Source organism: Macrotis lagotis, chromosome 5 (assembly GCF_037893015.1).
Source record: "Macrotis lagotis isolate mMagLag1 chromosome 5, bilby.v1.9.chrom.fasta, whole genome shotgun sequence".
Classification (NCBI taxonomy): Eukaryota; Metazoa; Chordata; class Mammalia; order Peramelemorphia; family Peramelidae; genus Macrotis; species Macrotis lagotis.
The window spans coordinates 232,571,023-232,589,023 of NC_133662.1; the positions used below are offsets into that span (position 1 = coordinate 232,571,023).

An 18,001-nucleotide genomic window follows, 5' to 3' on the forward strand; every position below is an offset into this window, starting at 1 on the left:
GCTTCTCACTGCACTATTCAGCAATTTGCTCATGCATATTTGCCATAATATACTATATTGTGGTTATTTATCATTATGTCTAAACTCCCTATTAGATTAAAAGACTACAGGTCAGAGGTGAATCATCTCAAGTTCTTATAGCTCTTCTAATATCTAGTACAGAGCTCTGCTGATAACAGAAGCTTACTGAATGAATGAACAACATCTGGTTGGTTCTTACCCTAATTTCATTGATTCTTTCCTACTTACCAAAGTTTGTGAACAGGACTGAAAAAGAAAGGAGACAAGAATCAGGGAATATGGGAAGGAAGACATGTTCGTTCCATGGGCACAGTCTAAGACCATCCCCACTTGATTTGATACAAGGATAGCTCTGCTATGTGCCCCCCCACCCTGGCACATAGGTACCAGGCCCTGGTCTACACTGCTCTGTCCACACTAACGGACCTCCCAGGGATGCATTAAAGGCTAACAAGTAAATATGATTATAAAGCACTTTACAACTGGAAAAACTCACTACCCATCCTTGATAATAATGACTTTTTAAACATCACTTGCAGTAGCTGTTCAGGAAAGAGCAGCCTGTCAGCCTGGCTGTGTAACTGGCAATTAGCTCCATTCTCTAGGATGGGAGGCTTCAAAGGCGGCAGCCTCTTCATCACAGCACAGTAGGAGAGGAACAGGCTAAATTAATATGCGAATCGCGTCCCGATGCACACTAGAGTCTATAAATAGGAAGGGGATGAACTCGGTCTGAACCCGGCTGAGCCTTGCCGATCGAGTCACCCTGACTGTAGGTAACTCAAAGGAGCCCTGGCCAGTGATGGCAGCCTTTCCTCTGCCAATGATGACTCCACTCTATTATTATCTATGTTGGGTCACCCATGGCCTTTTCTTAGTTTCCAAGAAAAATGGTTTTCCCGAATGAACTTTTGGTAAAAGTAGTTACAAGCTGATCCAAACCAAGAGTGGACACCAATACTGGTCAGCCTTCAGTCTCTGAAACAAAAGAACTGAATGGAATTTAAGTCTCAGAGAGTCTCATCAATGCTCCTGGGTCTGGGTGGGTGGCAGAGCTTTTGTCAGAACCAATTGCAATTGTGTGATGGAAGACAGCTGGGATCTAACAGAAATAACATCTTTCACTGGAAGCCACAATTAAAAGGCCATAAATGATCTACTTTTAACCATCCTGCCTGCTCTTCCTGACCAAACCTATTTACCCTAGAAGTATTCTGATCCCTCTCCAAGATGACCCACATTGTCCAGCAGCAAAACTAGGGCAAGTTCCATCCAAACAACAGGAGCCCGCAAGTGCTGCCAGGTCCACACAAATAGAGGAACAGGTCATCAAGACACTTCGAATTAACCAGAATCAATGCCAATAGGTCATTACATGATAATCTTGATTTAACTGTAAAATCCAATTCCAAGGTATTTCCCAGGTCAGACTTTCACATCCTTCTTGTGTATCCTGCACCTGTTTCCTTCAGGTCTGAACTAATAAGGGATCCTGGATGGCACAATTGCCTCCTACCAGGGAAGTCAGGAACGGACTCTGTCCAAAAGAACTGGGGAGAACCAAATGCTCCATCTGGAAAAAACTGACAACCTCCCTCCACTCCTAATAAAAGAAACAACTCCATGTCACTAAGCAAATTTCTCTAGAGCAATTGTGGGCACACCTGTGTTCATCTGAAGCTTCTCTGAAACGAGGAGAATCAAGTCCTCAGGGCAGCTTTAAAATGCCAGAGTAAGCATACCTCTCAACATTTTCTTCCTAATTCCCCAGCTCCAGCCTTTTGAAGTTTTCATACAATGATGTTGTTTATCTCATCAAAGACAACTTGATATCTGGGAGGTAAGGCCCTGATAAGTACAGAAATGAATTGGGGGGGGGGGGGGTTGTGCTAGGTCACAAATCTCACTTTCTCCTCCAGAACTATCTGGGTCCAGTGGCCAGATATGGATCAGGATGACTGCAGATGAGACCCTGGAGGTAAGGCAAGGATAGGCCCAGGGTTACACGGCTAGTGTCTGAGGCTGGATTTGAATTCCTGTCCTGACTCCAAGGCCAGTGCTCTCTCCACTGAATCACATAGCTGCCCTCACACGACTTAGACCATGAGTAGAAGTGTGAAGAAGTATGTAAGCATTTAACAGGGATAGTTCAAAGCACTGGGAAAATAGAGAAAGGGAAGGCCCTCAAAGATCTTAGATTCTAACAAGGGAGACACCACACAGGAGACAGGGGGAACCAGGGAAGGGCAGTCACTAGGACAGTGGGCTGACAGCTGACTGGCATGCCTTCTGTGGAAGCAACGGTAATGATGATCTGATTCCACAACCAGAATAATAAAAGTAGTGACTAAGGACAGAGGGGTGGATGTGTCCCAAGGCAGAAGGCAAGATGGAAGCAGGGGGGAGCTAGATCTTCAGGAGGAGAATCATTTCAATCCTTTCTACAATGCTTCAGAAGAATAATGGTTCTTTCTCCCAAGGTGATGAGAGAAAATTTAGTGAAAGATGTTATGACTGTCCACTCTTTACTAAGACAACAGTTTTCAATGAAGAAACACGCTGCCACTGTGACCACAGTTAGGGTGATACTCTCCTTTCAAGTGCTTTTTGCCATTTCCTGCTGTAGACAACCCTTTTTGCTAAGGGATCATTCCCAGACTTAAAAAATACAACTAACAGAAATTGTTTCATATGAAATCCTTTCCTGTTCTTGGTGTCTTGAAATGTTTGTGTTTGTTGATGGTTAGCTTCATAATAAGAGAGAAAAACAATTTTTTTTTTATTGGACTACAGAAAATAAGGAAAAAAGTTTCTGCCCTCAAGGAGTTTACATTCTGAGAGAAAAAAAGTCTTGGTTTTCTTAATCAAGCAATCAGCTGGAAGAGAGGCAGGAGATGGAGGTGGAGGAAGCAGTTTGAGGAAGGAAAAGTCTGAAAATCTTGAGAGGGAAATTAGATCAGGAATCAATTAAGGAAGAAAAAAAACTGCCTTGCTGCACAGAGCATCCATCTGAAGTTGAACAATATGAATTGATAATATACTCAATCAGCACAACTTTATGATTTTCTCTACCTCTATACAGCATCATCTGAGAATGAGTGGTGGAAATAATCCAAAGACTGGTAAGGAAGTAAAATCAGAGTAGCAGCAATAGCCTGAGAAAGAACTGAGGCATATAAGGGAATGGAGATCTCACTGAAGGAAAAGAATAGGTTGAGACACAAAAGAGAAGGAATAACTGGAAACCACAGTCAGAAAGAAGAAAGGGAGAGTATATAATTAAGGAAGTGGAACACTTGTGGGTAATGGTGAAAAACAGTGGGTAACTATCCTTATGAGTGATGGAAATAGTGAAGGAGTAGTGACTGGCCACCTTGGAGGTTCTTAATAAATGTTTATCGATTGACTGAGTAGGTCTTGGGATTTAAGAAGTAAAGACTTAGGGAAAAGAGGAAGACACTGAGGCACAAGGAGGGAGAATGATCCAAGGCCCAGCAACACAACAACCACAATAATCAGGTCTGGATATAAAGCTGACTCTGTGAACCTTAGAGTAGATGGTACTGAATGTATGGTGAAGGTAGGCTCTGGGAGGAGCAGTGGGAGTAAAGAGTATTTTGATTACCCCTCTAAGATCAGTGTGTGGGGGTTAGAGAAGGGCTGGTTGAAGATATAGCCCAAGGATGGAGACGATGACCAGGGCTCAATGAAATCTAGTAGATGGAAAGAATGGGAGACAAAGAAGTCCAGAATGAGCAGAAATTCATTTACTCCTCTTTCTTGGAAAAAATTTCCTAATAGAATGTAAATATCTTGGTAATGAGAGCAGATGAACTTCCTGTCTAAAATGTAAATGGCTGGTAAAGTATTACTGACCATCTGAACATCAGGCCAAAAGTCAATCCTATGTGTCTCATTCATGTGTCTGCACAATGACCAGAGTCTTCTCTTCTCCTCAATCAAGTTACACAATACTTCACATGAGCAGAAGTCTAGGGTGGGGGTGGGGGTGAAGACTGGCACTGATGCTGACTCCCTGGGGCAGCCGTTCTTCTCCACGAGGGTGGGAGGGAGAGGTTCCTCACTCACTAAGTGGGGATGAGACAACTGACAGGAGAGTAACCCAGGGGTCAAGTCTGGTCCCTGAACATCTGCTCTGAATCATTCTTCCTATGACCTCATGGGGAAGAGCTAATCTAACAAAAGTCTTTCCATTTATACTATAGTCAATTTTCCTACCAATGTGAAATTCCAATCTGACTCCCATGTGACCACAAAGCAAAGTATCACCACAACATTCATTTTGAAAAATCATTAAGCTGGAAGCAATTTGAGTTAAATGATGAAGTCAGAGATCAGAGTGTAGAGTTAAGAACACAGTGAGAGGAAAGGTAGTGGAGGAGGAGAAGACACAGCACCACAGCCACCAGGGATGGAGAGTGACTAAGAGATGTCAAAAATGCTCCGGATACACAAAAATATTTAAGCTATGTTTTTCATGGTAGCAAAAAATTGGAAATAAAATGAATGCCCATCAATTGGACAATGACTGAATTTAATATAACATTAGTGGGCCCTAAGAAAAAACAAATAGGGAAATCAGAGAAACATGGAAAAACTGGTATGAGTCAATGAAAAGCAGAATAAGCCCAATACACATACACACTCCTCACTCACAATGTAAATGGAAGAACACTCAAAGAAAGCTATGCTGAGTAACTGTCATTAACCATGGTCCTGAAAAACCTAAAAGGAATCATCTCTTCTCCTCCTCCTCCTCCTCCCTGGTTAGAGATGGAGATGATGCACATTTTCCTGAAGAAATTAAACTTTATGTTGTGAAACATAAGTATCTGGAGGGGGGAAAAAAACAAAATACTCGGCATTGCTGGGATGACTGTATATAGGTCATCTGGTGTGAAGGCAAACTCTTAGAAGGCAGCTATCTCTTCTGTAAAGCAACAAAGACTCAAATTTTTTCGCCTTTTGTGGGGCTGGGGGTGGGTGGGTGTAGAGGGAACAATCAGGGTTAGGTGACTTGCTCAGGGTCACATATCTAATAAGTGTCTAAAATCACATTTGAACTCAAGTCCTCCTGCGCCTGTGCCATTACATATCTCCATTACATACCAACTGTTAATGGATCTGCCAGAGATACTTGGTATTATCCCAACTTTAAGCCCTGCCTGGGATTTCAGGTTTGGTTAGCCAATTATCCTGGGAGTGCAGGTTTGGTTCCCAAGAGTAGACCCTACCTATAGGCATGGAACCCCTATACTAGGAAGCTCTTCAAACCCATATAGGCAGCTACAGGAGGTCAAGTAGGTACCTTTAAGCTGCTGATCTTACCAGGCCCATATAATACAAACTCAACAGGTCTGGTAAAGCAAAGCAGTTTGGCATCTGCTGCTGAAAAGATCTTCTGCTGGGAAGCATTTAATCATTCTTCTGGCACAAGAGTCTCAGTTGTAATCCTCTGGAGTGAGAATGGACATATGCAAGACATGAAATACCAGAGCCTGTGACCATCTGCGACTCTGACACTCTCACAGGCTAAGATGGTAGTGTAGGAGTTGCAGGGGACAGAAATCCTAATGAAGGCTCTCTGTTCACAGGTTCCTTTATTAAGCCAGCATGACATCCAGATTGACCTAGACTAACGACAAGTCTCAACAGGATGGGCAGACAGTGCTCTCTGTGGTCATTTCAGGGCAACCTGTTTTTCCTTCAAGAAACAAAACCAATTATTTCATGCTATAAACTCAGGCTGTAAGAGATCCTCACACAACTCCCAACTTGTGTTAAAGAAGGCATTAGAACCATTTCTGCCCTCTAACTCATGGGTTTTAAATGGATGCCTTTTGTTTTTGTATCATGGGCATTTCTGAATCCTTTCCTCTCCCTCTACCCTATATAGTCTTTCCTTTTAACAGAGACTTTAAAGGAAAAGCAAAACCAAACACTACTCAACTTTGACAATTCCATATCCACAATCCTTGCCTCTGCCATGCCTCTGACATGAAGGAAGATGGTCCATTTCCAAGTCCAAGCTTGGTTACTAGGATGACAAAGTCTTCAGTTTCATTTTTATGGTTCTTTTTACCTGGTCTCTAACTTTCTTTTAAGATCTTAAATGTTTGCTATTACAGGAGGATCAGCTGGTTAATGGTCACTAAATAATGATTTGCAATAAAAGCAAGAAGTGATTAAGAAATTCTGACCTTCTTGCCCTCAGGCCTCTCACCAAAGCTGCCAGTGCAAGGTGCTTGGCACAGCCTTCTTCCACAGTCTCCTGGACATAGAGCACATCCAGAGCCCACTGGAATCTTCAGGAAGACCCCCCCACAGCCTAGAAGCTGGCATAGGCAGCTCATTGACCTAGGGCTCCCCAATCTCACGTCCTTCAAAGTCAATGATCTTCATTAAGGAGAAAGAAGCACTTGCAGGTGGCAAGGTTGACAAAGTATAGGGAGGCAATGTTTCTTAGCAATCAATGCTGATGGAATTAAAACAAGGTCAACTGAGTCAGAGAAAAAATACACTATTTTAAAGGTTTTTGTAGTATCTGAATAGTCAATTTTCTTTTGGAGATATTACATATATATATATATATATATATATATATGCGCAAAAAGTTATGAGGGTCCCTGTTAGGGGTGGGGGAGGGAGGGGAGCAAGCCTTGCATTTTATTTTATGAAGCTGCCACAGTCATCTTCTCATGTACAGATCTGATTCTGCTAACTCTCCTAATCAGTAAAGTCTAGCGACTCCCCTTTGCTTCTTGGATGAAAGAACAGCTCTTGTTTTGAAGCCCTCACAACCTGGTCTCCTTCCTGCAGACTAGTGCAACTGGCATTCTTAAGGATCTTCACCCACAGTCCTCCATTCTCCCATACTAATTCAATCCCTCAGCATTGACAATGCCCCACATCCCACACTTCCATGCTGAAGAATCTTTCATTTCCTCCTTCATGACTTCTCCCAACTGACAGACTGCCTTCCTGCCCATTTCTTCCCCCTCCACTGTATTTATCATTTTTATTTTTTGTATATATGTATCTGTAAATTTTATCTCTCTAAAAAGAATGGATATTCCTTGAGAATAAGGTTTTTCCTCTTTTCTTCATTCCTTGTCTCTGTATCTTAGAGTCAAACACAGGAACAAATTAATAGTTGTTTGCATTCACAAAAACTTTTTTTAATTTAATTTTTTTCCAAATCATGCAATGGTAGTTTTTAATCAATCCTTTTTTTTTGCAAGGTTTTTAAGTTTTACATTTTTCTTTCTCCCTCCATTCTCTCCCCCAACTGAAAGCAATCTAATATAGGCTCTACATTTATAACCATGCTAAACATAATAATGCTTGTCCTTCATTTTCGAAGAAGAGCATGACATAAGGGAATTGATGCCATGACAAGCACTTGAATTGGATTTGAGGGAGGGGGGGCTATGCTAAGTCACCAGTCTCACTTTCTCTTCCAGAGCCATCTGGGTCCAGTATACCTGGAGAGGGTCCCAGGTGTGAGGCAATCAGGGATAAGTGACTTGCCCAAGGTCACAAAGCTAGTAAGTGGCATGTGTCTGAGGCTAGATTTGAAATCCTGTCTTCCTGAATCCAGGGCCAGTGGCTCTATCCACTGCAGCCCTATGTTAAACATAGATCTTTTTGCAGTTACCTTCAGTAGTGGCCAAGGTCTCCTAAAGAAAGTATTAGATTCAGAATTACTAAGTGTTGACATTTTTTTATTATGGCTCAATGAACATACCTTATCCGTTTTAAAGGAGATCTAGACTCTAAAGTGAGGTAGCTCAACTACTACAAATTACCTCTGTGTAAATGTTTAGTCAGTTCAACTCCTATCATCATTCTATAAAAAAGTTATTGTCAAGACTGGATTCTCTTCTTCGACGTGAGGCATTCTGGCTGACCAAAACCCACATGAGTTTTCACTGTCTCATTTTGGTCATCTGTTTCCATCTCCTCCTCTTCCATTTTCCTTAATCATGCTTCCCTTCCCTCCTTCCTCTCAGGATGCCTATGCTTCTCCCCAACCTTCTCAACCTCCTGCCAGTGACCGTGTCATGAAGGAGTCTGTGCTAGGGCCTGGCTCTCCTTACTGACAAGTGCATTTCCTGGAACACTATTTCTGGAAAAGTTCATTTCATTCCCTCTTTTCTGGAGCCCTCCTTCCCACTCCCCACACCCTTTTCCTCATCTCCAGTTTTGAAACCCTGAAAAAAACATGACCAAACCAACTATGTCATACTACTTTCTGTGGTGTGGTCATCTACTCCCCTCTCAATCCACTCCCATCATCTCAGTATTTTTTAGATCAAAGTGACCTTCCTGGGCAGTCATTTCCCCACCACAATGTGAGCAGATACTGCATTCAGCAATATATGCTCATTTCATTCATTCATTCATTCATTCATTCATTCATTCATTCATCAGGGTTGCTAACATACTAAGAAAAGTTTAATGAACTTCTGATCTCATTTCTGCTGGGAGATGCTGAAAGGAATAGCCAAATGCCCTAGCTATAAGTGTGGATAATCCACAAACTGGAGATAGCATCACTCATTCAAAGTTAGCCATAAATGGAGAATTAGGGATTTCCTGTAATTTTCAGTATTTATAAAAAGTCATCCTAGTATCACAAGTTCATCTTTTTTTCAGGGGATAATTTTATGTAAACATTTAACTTCTTGTTTTCTATTTGATATATTCATTTACAGATCCATAGGGAAGTGAACTAAGTTTTGTTGTTTTCTTTGCTCATTCTTTCTGAATATTTCTTACTAGAGATGATTCACTAGGGGGTGGAAAGAGAGAGGTAATATCAGAAATAAACATAATAGGAAAAACAAAAGGCATCAGTCATTTGCTTTTTTTGTTTTTTTTTTATTTAAGGCAATGGGGTTCAGTGACTTGCCCAAGGTCACATAGCTAGGCAAGCATTATGTGTCTGAGGCTGGATTTGAACTCAGGTTCTCCTGACACCAGGGCTGGTGCTCTATCCACTGTGCAACCTGGCTGCTCCTGTTTCTGTTGTGTTCCTAAAGCATTTGTCCCAGAACCTGCTTCTTTGAAGTTTTTTTTCTTTTATTTTAAGGTTTTTGCAAGGCAAATGGGGTTAAGTGGCTTGCCCAAGGCCACACAGCTAGGTAATTATTAAGTGTCTGAGACCAGATTTGAACCCAGGTACTCCTGACTCCAGGGCCAGTGCTTTATCCACTACGCCACCTAGCCGCCCCTTCTTTGAATTTTTAAGAAAGAGAATTTGTCCTATCCTCAGAGGTCTGAGGGCTTGTTTGTTTTCCACTCCCAAATCCAGGTTGCAGAAAGTATGAAATATGTGTTAAGTTTTCCAGAGGATGGAGCAGATGTGCACTGGAGAATTCCTTTAGGATCCTGTGCTGAAGGACCTCATAAGAAATCGCTCTCATCAGAGTAAGAGCCAATTCTGGCTGCAGAGTAATATTGTGCTGTTTCTCCCAACCTGAGCCAAACTACTATCGTGACTCACACTATCTTAGCTCAAAATGATTACTCTCCTGGCTAAGAAGAGACACCCAACTACTACTGGCAATGAGGCCATTAGTGAAGGGGCAAACAGATCTTGTGAGTGGGTATGGAAATGACGGGTTTTCTCTAAATGTCATTTCAGCAGCTCTCTTAAACAGTTCCGGTGTCTTCAGATGGCTTCCTCACTCATCTAGAAAGTTGGTGGATCCAACAAGAAGCTGTCTCCAAATTTGCATTGCATTGGCAGCTCAGAGTCCTTCCTTTAGGGAAAGTGAAAGCTGATGGCATCTCACTTGGCACCTCCAAGTTCATAAAACCTCTTGACTTTCCAAAGAAACTCAGAGAGCTGCACCACAGACTAACCTGCAAATCCACTTTTCAAGAGCAGGTGCCAACAAGGAGCCCTTTGGATCACTCACTCTGAAGTCAGAAAAATCATTCTGCAGCACATGAAACTTTCTGACAATGATTGTGATGCAGAACAGTCAGAGGTGTGGAAATCAGGACCAAGACAGAGGCCCAAATTCCTGGATTCTGCACAGCATGCGACATAATGATATCCCTGCCTGACTCACCATCACAGAGCATCTGAGTTTTCACATCCATTATCTCATCCCATCCTCTCAAAAACTCTAAAAAAGGCAGAGATAGTGTTTTATCCACAGTTTACTGAGGAGGAAACAGAGGCTCTGAGAGAATACTTGACAAGTTCAAAGTCACACAAGTCAGTAGCAAAACCTGAGCCTGAGCTCAGGCCATCTGACCCAAAGTTTGTGCTCTGAGGGACACAGTCCTGTGGTCTACAGAACAGGCAAACAATCAATTTTATCAATATAAGTCACTACAGAAAATATAGCTATAATCCAGCCTCCAATTTATGTAAAAGGATGATCAAAAAGCAATGTTAAATTGTTCAAAAATTAGCAATGTATTTACCCATGAGAACAATCTCAATTTAACCCATAAAACATTTGAGGACTACAAATGTACTTAAAAAACTTAGGTCACCATGTGCAACCATATTTTTTTTGGTTGGAAAATGAATTTCAACTTGAGAAGAACAAAATCATCTGTCTCTCTACTGCAGTAGGATGAAGAATTTGCTATTAGCTCCTCCCACAGAAGACAATACAAGCAGGAGACTCCTTCCATCCAAGTCTCTGCTTGAAGCCTGGGATGGGGAGGCAGCAGAGTCAAGAGCTTATGCAAACTCTCCTTATCCACTGCTACCACCTATTGCTCTCAAGCAGTCTGTCTACTGTGAAATACAAGCTAAGAGGCCTGTCCTTCCATAGCAGGTTCTCAACAAGGGCTTCTCCTTCCCACTCTCCCTAGCCCCTTGAAGGAAAAGACAAAAAAAAACAAAACAAAACACAAATACAAGGGAGAAAGAGATATTTATCTAAAGATCTATTTTAATGAATCCACATCAATGCCTTTTTGTCTATGAAGAAATCAAAAGTAATTTGAGGAAGGGTGAGGCAGAATTGGGGAAACATGAATAACATTGAGGGAACGAGAAACAGACAAAGATGGAGCCTGTCAGAAATCGAGGGAGACACACCAAAGTAACAGAAGCAGAGAAAGAGAAAATTGACAGTGTGGGACAAAGAACTGGAAGGGCACAGAGATCCCCAGGGACCAACATACACAGATGTAAAGATTGTTTGTGTTGTTCTGCTTATCCACTGAGAACATCTATCATCTGTGCCTCTCCTTTATTCCTTCTCTCCCCTTAAAGACAGCAGTGACCTTGTCATCTAACTCCTCTACTTCACTTTCCTATTCCTGTTGAGGATATCACCATCCTCTCAGTCCTTCATACTCACAACCCAGGAGACTCCCTGCATCTCACTCACCTCTCATATCCAAGTTGTTGCCAAGGCCAGCTGATGCCCCTTCTCTGCTCTGACCCTTCCATCACTCCAGTGCAGACCCCCATTGCCACAAGCCTTGGCAGTGTGGGGGTTGACCTCTCTTGACCTCTCTGCCTCAGATATTATGTCTACTTGGGTTTATCCTCCACACAGCTCCAATGGTCTTCCTATATCAGGTCTGACTACATCACCTACACTCCACTTCTCCTTGTCACTTCCAGGATCAAACAGAAAATTCTCTTTGGCATTCAAAGTCATTCATGACTATCTCCCCCAATCCTGTACTCTATCAGCACACTGACCTCCTTTCTTGACCCTTCATTACAAACACCAACTCCTGGATCTGGGCATTTCCACTGCCCTTGGCCATGCCAAATAAAATCCTTCCCTCTCTTTTCCTGGTTCTTTGAATGCAGGGCACCTTCCCTTGGCTGAACATCTCCATTTTTTCTGTGTAGAGCTTGTCAGGACACAGCTGTCTGCATGTTGTGCCCCCTTTACCATGCATGCTCCTGGACAGCAAGGTTGCTGGTTTCTTGCCTTGCCCTGTGTTCTCAGAGCTGAGAAGAGTCCTTGACTTGCATTAATTACCTAATAAATGCTTCTTGATTTGACTTAAGACATACCTAGGAATCACTGGAAAAAAGAAACTCAAGTAGTTCACAATTCTTCTCTATAGAAAGTGTGTAGAAAATTAAGGTCTTAATTAAGACATGTTCAACCTGCATTAGACAATATTACAAAGTGGAAGGTCAGCAAGGGGAGATGAAGAAAAAAGAGGCAGGAAGAGGGGAAGAGAAGATGTCTAAAGCTGCTTCAGGGGACAGGAAGAGGAGATCCTAGGTGAGGAACCTGAGGAAGTAAGACTTAAGACAAACTGGAAACTCTTAGACTTTTAGTTTTCTCCAAAAGTCCTACATCAGATTAAGCAACTGTTCCTTAGACAGAGGCCACAAGGTCTCCCAGACTTCGCTATGACCAGTCTAGGCCTCCTTGCCACATTTCAATAGCTGCTTAATGAAACCTTCACTGGAAGAAGTAGGCATGAAAACAAAGAGTTGTGTAATCCCAGAGGAGAGTTCCTTTCCTTTTGGGAAAAATTTTTTCTGGAGGCTATTTTTTTCATCTGCAATAGCAGAAGACAGACTTTCTCCCAGATTTATCCTCAAAAGAGAAAACATCTGCCTGCCACTACCAACATCACCAATCAGATCCTTTTGTAAAATCATTAAAATCTTACAGACTCTTTCTTAACGTGGTCTAAAAGTACTTGCTAGCTAGCGAAGTCACTAACACACAAGCATATAAGTTTTCCTTTGCCAAACCTAGCAAACCTTCAGTTATTAAACACTTAAAAACTTGCACCCCTTGATTAATAATTATGTGAATATACACAGATTTGAAAATTACATTTCAGATCTGAGAGGAAATAAGAAGATTGAGACCAAATAGTTTTGAAGCTGCATGGTGGGTCCTCAAAGCAGACAGCTACCTTGAAAGGTTCCCTGAGGATGCTGTATGGAGTATACAGGGAGTCAATGCTGCAAACTCTCATTGCTACCAACTCCAGTGGTGGTGGTTAACAGACTCAACTTGTTCCAATGCAATTTGAACATTCATTTACTAAGTGCTTAATATGTGATGGCCATTGTTCTGGAGGAAACAAAAATGAGAGATGGGGGAAGAAATACAACAGCCTCTGCTCAAAACATCTACCAGGAGATTCCATATCATATCACCCAGATAACACAAAGCAGAGCATGACCAAGGAGAGTCTGAGAAGGAAGAGAATATTGGCAGTAGTGGAGGAATAGTGGGTTGGTCAGGAAGGCTTTCTGCAAGGGGCACATCACATACTGAATCTTGAAGGAAAATAAATATTTAAACAAGCAAAGATGAGGAGAAAGCATAAATAGCATGAAGGGGAATAATGTGCAATGAGAATCATCAATCGTCTTCCAATATCAATGTACTATGTCTTAATTTTCTTCCATTAATATCATAATGAGAACCCAGGAGCTGTGGTCCCCCATGCCCAAGCACTTGAATAAAGAAATCCACAACTCCACACAGGACTATTTCTAACCTTGTATCAGGATCTAGTCTAACATCAATTATAGGAAGGACCTTCCAATGCCAATGGCAGACCCATCCAGATCCATGAAAAAGAGAACAACATGACAACTGTCATCTTTTATTGCTTGAGGAAGAAGGCTTTCTTACCTGTAGGTTATTGAGAGGTTCCATCTTCATAACTGGACCCAAGGTATTGAGGGGAAGGGATACGTCAATGCTCTGATTTGGCATCAGCGGAGTGTGAATGGCCAAAGGAGTACTAGGGATAACACCAAAGCTAAGAGAGAAAAGAAATCAAAGAAATTTAAAAGTAGCAAGGAAATCCAGCCTCAGACACTTAATGATTACCTAGCTGTGTGGCCTTGGGCAAGCCACTTCACCCCATTGCCTTGCAAAAACCTAAAAAAATAAAAAGATAAAAATAAAAATAAAACTAGCAAGGACTTAACCAACAGCAACTTTGGTACTCTCAAGGCTCTCTTATTCAATAAGCATAATCTTGGATAATAGGAGGAATAACAGGAGTCAAGAGACCTAGATTCTAACTAGCCATATCAACATATAACATGAATCAACAATAACAATGGTCCTCTATCCAGAGCTTCTCTAAGCCCCCTTTACTCCTGTTGCTTCACAATCAAGCTTCTTTCCTACAGTTTTTCCATTCAAAATCACATCCTGTTCTAAGTTTATTATCCTATGACTCTTAAAAGTCATCTTTAAAGAAGGAGAAGACATTATTTCCTTCAAGACAAGGCAAAAGAAGAATGATTTTGTTGGGTCACAGTGACCACATTGCAACCAAAGAATAAATTCTTCATTTGTTATTCCTATTCTTTTGTATTCACAGATTGTCCAATGACTCAAGGGGAAACAGCCAATCTAAGCAAAATAGAGCTGATTAGCTTATGGATTCTAAATGACTAAAAGGAAACTGAGACTAAATTTGGTCAATCAAGACTATAACAGGCAGCACATACCATGTGGTTAGTTTTCTTGAGTGAGGATATGACAGTGAAAAAGGTGGGAAGAAACTGACAAAAAAGTTGATGGGTTTTTTTTTAAAAAAAGCTCCACTTCTTTAGTCCAATGGACAGCCATAACTAAAAAGGATTTTGCAAAAAGAGATCAGGAAATGGGCAATTTGATGTAGGGTTTCTGTTTCACCCAATTAAGACATCATCACCACAGCACTTACATACAGCATTAATGTTTGCAAAGCATTTAAGAATACTGTTTTATTTTGTCCTCACAACTTTGGAAGGAAGGTGCCATTATTATCGCACTAATGCAGATGAGAAAAACTGAGGCACAGAGTTTCAGTTCAGCAATTTGCCCAGGATCACACAGCTAACCAGTATCTGAGAGACTGAATTTGAACCCAGGTCTCCTAATCCAAGTCCAGTCCCTTGTACCCCGCCCCCCACCAGACCTACCCATTTTCATGTTTTAGTCTTAGAAACAAAGGCAAGAATACAACTACTTTACTAAGATGGAACAACTAAGTAACTTCCATAAAAAATCTATCCCTCAATTGGACAAGTCTTTTTTCTTCATCAACAACCCTGAGTCAAGAACGGGAAGCTCTCCCTGATGACTCGCTAGGTTACAAGGTGATCCACCTGGGATTCTAACCCCAGAACCAGCAGAAATGAAAGAAAACTCCCTATGCCATCAAAGCTGTGACTCTTTCACTAGAACATGTCTTCTGCCTGCAACATATTATTTTCTGATACATACTGTACCTTCAGGAGAAATTTCCTGGACAGCTCCCTGGGCAGGGAAGAAGAAAGTACAAGCCAGCCAGAAACATGGATGGTTTCTGATGTGCCAAATCAAAAAATATTCCAGAAGGTGAAAACATTTGCAAATGTGAATTAAATGATTGATGATATAAGCCCAAATTTCAGAAGTAGCCTCTTGGCTAACACCAATAGATCTGAAGAGCCAAGAGTCAATTACTTCTATTTAATAAGTAGAGTTCAATCTTTCATAATTACAAATAAAAGACTCACAAACAAGTGACATCTACAAGCTAGAACATTTCCTCCCCCTTTCTTTTTTTATCCTTTGTTACAAAGGATGGCTTGTTATATGGGGGAACGTAAAGGGATATGTTGGGAAATGAGGTGATTTAAAAAGAAAACCAATAGTTTTTTTTATTTTTTAGTAGTTTTTTTGCAAGGCAAATGGGGTTAAGTGGCTTGCCCAAGACCAGATTTGAACCCAGGTACTCCTGACTCCAAGGCCAGTGCTTTATCCACTACGCCACCTAGCCACCCCTGCTTCAGAACTCTTAAGCATGGTGCCTTTTACCTCTTCCTTCTGGGTTTCTTGCTAGGTAAAAAAATAGTAATTCTAAAAGTCAGTCATTCTGTAATGGTACCCTTGGGCCTGGATCTTCAGGAACAAGCTATTATGGGGTTTGGAGAGGTGCCATAAAGTGCCATCTATGCAAATGTTATTCCTTAGTGAAAGTTCAATCTTGGGAGACTATTATTAGTTCAATCAAAAAACACAAAGAATCAGACACAATTGAACAACAAAAGCAGTGAGCATACAAAGAAAGGCAAAAACCACTTTCAGGTGATAGTTCATCAAAAAATATACTCTAAGAAAGGTTTCATATATAGCAAAATCTTCATAGCAGATTTTTTTGGAAAAATCAGAGACAACTTACATGAACTAATATAGAAAGAAACAGAATTTTAACAATGACCTTGGCAAGCAAAAAGAAAAGCAACAATGAATGCCTTCAGAACTGTAATCACTGCAGTACATAATCACGACTTCATAGGAGTGAAAGGGAAACATGTTTTGTCTTATATTTGTTTTTCCCAACTGTGTCAATCTCTTACAAGGGAAGAGTCTTTGATAAGGTAGGGAAAGGAGAAAATATTGAGGGAATAAGAGTGATGTAAAAAAACAAAAACATTATTTAGAAATAAAGAGTACACGTTCTCTAGAATTTCTAGTCAGAAAAGTGTTGTCTCCTGGAGTAGGTATTTGTTTCATGCTTCCAAATGATGGGTGAACCATCACATACAACCATCACATACACGGAGAGCTGCTGAGCTAAAGATGATCTGCACCTCATCCTGAGTCCAGAGCCCACCAAGAGGACAGATTTCCCAAGATGTAAGGCTCCATTCTCTGCTTGAGCATGAGACAACATCCAAGCTAAGGTCAAGCTGAGTGGCTTAGGCTTCTTACCTGTTCTTGTTAAACTGAATAGCAAAATCTGTCATGTGCTGCAATGCTTTGTTGGTGAAGTTCATGTCCATGTAGATGTGGCCCTGCCGATGAGTGAATGTTCCGGAAATCTCCAAACCTTTTGCTTTCACTGCAGGGAGCCAAACCTGAAAGGCAGCATAAAAGCCATTTGGACCAGGCACTGTCTCGAGAGGTAACAAGCCATCATTCGGATTTCACAGGAAAGAATATAAAGCTAAATGCCCCCTCAGGAAGTTTGCTGCAGGAGCAAAACAAAAGCTTCTGCAGTGCCAGCTGTTCTAATTAGCCATCAGAGTTCATCCTTAATTATTCAGGGATTCCCTTCTCCCTTGACTTAACCTGGTCACTGCTTTTTTTGTACCTTTAGTAGAAAGAACAAATAAGGGAAACGAGGAATTTCAGGCAGGTCCTGCCAGGAGAAGTAATTGAGTAGTAATTGAAAGTAAATGCTAACTGCCATAATAGAATTCTCAGAATTTTTCTCACCTTCTTCAGGCATCTGAGTTTTATGCAAAACATTTCACTAATCTTGCCCCAAACTACAATGACTCTAAAATTGATCATATTTCATATTCTTTGTCCTAACTTCCTAAGGGAATATTATATATTCTGGAAGGTTTTATAATTCTAAAGTTAGGCAAGGCCCTTGGTAAATCTCATTTATCCAGGGTCAACTTGACAGCCTGCTCCCAGTTAAATTATACTAGAACAACTTTGTAAAAAGAATAATCAACACAGCAAACTGAATGTAATGAACAGATTTTCTAGAAAGGACAACCTGAGTTCCTCTGTAAGGAACCTGATAAATGAGCAAACAATTCAATAAGAAATAAAATTACATGGTTCCCCAGAAGACACTGAAGTATGTCAAGCTTAGTCAGACTAGGAGCTCTGGCCTGGTGATATACTCCTAGATTTTGAAGGGATCTTAACCCAAAAAGGAGCTTCTCCAAAATAACATGGTCTTATTTTTCACATTCCACTAACATTTAATGTTTTCTAACAAAAAGGACCTATAATTCTGCAGTCCCTATGCCCAGCGCAATTTCATTCTAGCATATAGTCAAGAGTTTTTAAGAGATACTATAGTAAATTAAAAAAATCATCACTGCTCACCTGGTGATGAGTCTCTTCAAAATTAATTAAACTGGACCTCTGACAACAGTCCATAACTAGATCAATCCTTAAAGACATTTTACTTAGTAAGTCTGACAGAATTTACATACCTCCTATGTATGTCCAAAAATAAATCCATTTTACAAATG

At 41.0% G+C, this 18,001-nt stretch overlaps 1 protein-coding gene across 3 annotated transcripts in view; it reads right to left on the reverse strand.

Annotated features, from left to right (window-relative positions):
- Positions 1–18,001, reverse strand: part of AP2B1 (adaptor related protein complex 2 subunit beta 1) — a 131,101-nt gene that overhangs the window by 27,093 nt on the left and 86,007 nt on the right. For all 3 annotated transcript variants that reach the window (XM_074188910.1, XM_074188909.1, XM_074188911.1), the window contains 2 exons: positions 16,716–16,861; positions 13,650–13,779 (listed from right to left, as the gene is read on the reverse strand). In XM_074188910.1, coding sequence (XP_074045011.1) covers positions 13,650–13,779; positions 16,716–16,861 — 276 coding nt within the window. The remainder of the gene's footprint in view (positions 1–13,649; positions 13,780–16,715; positions 16,862–18,001) is intronic.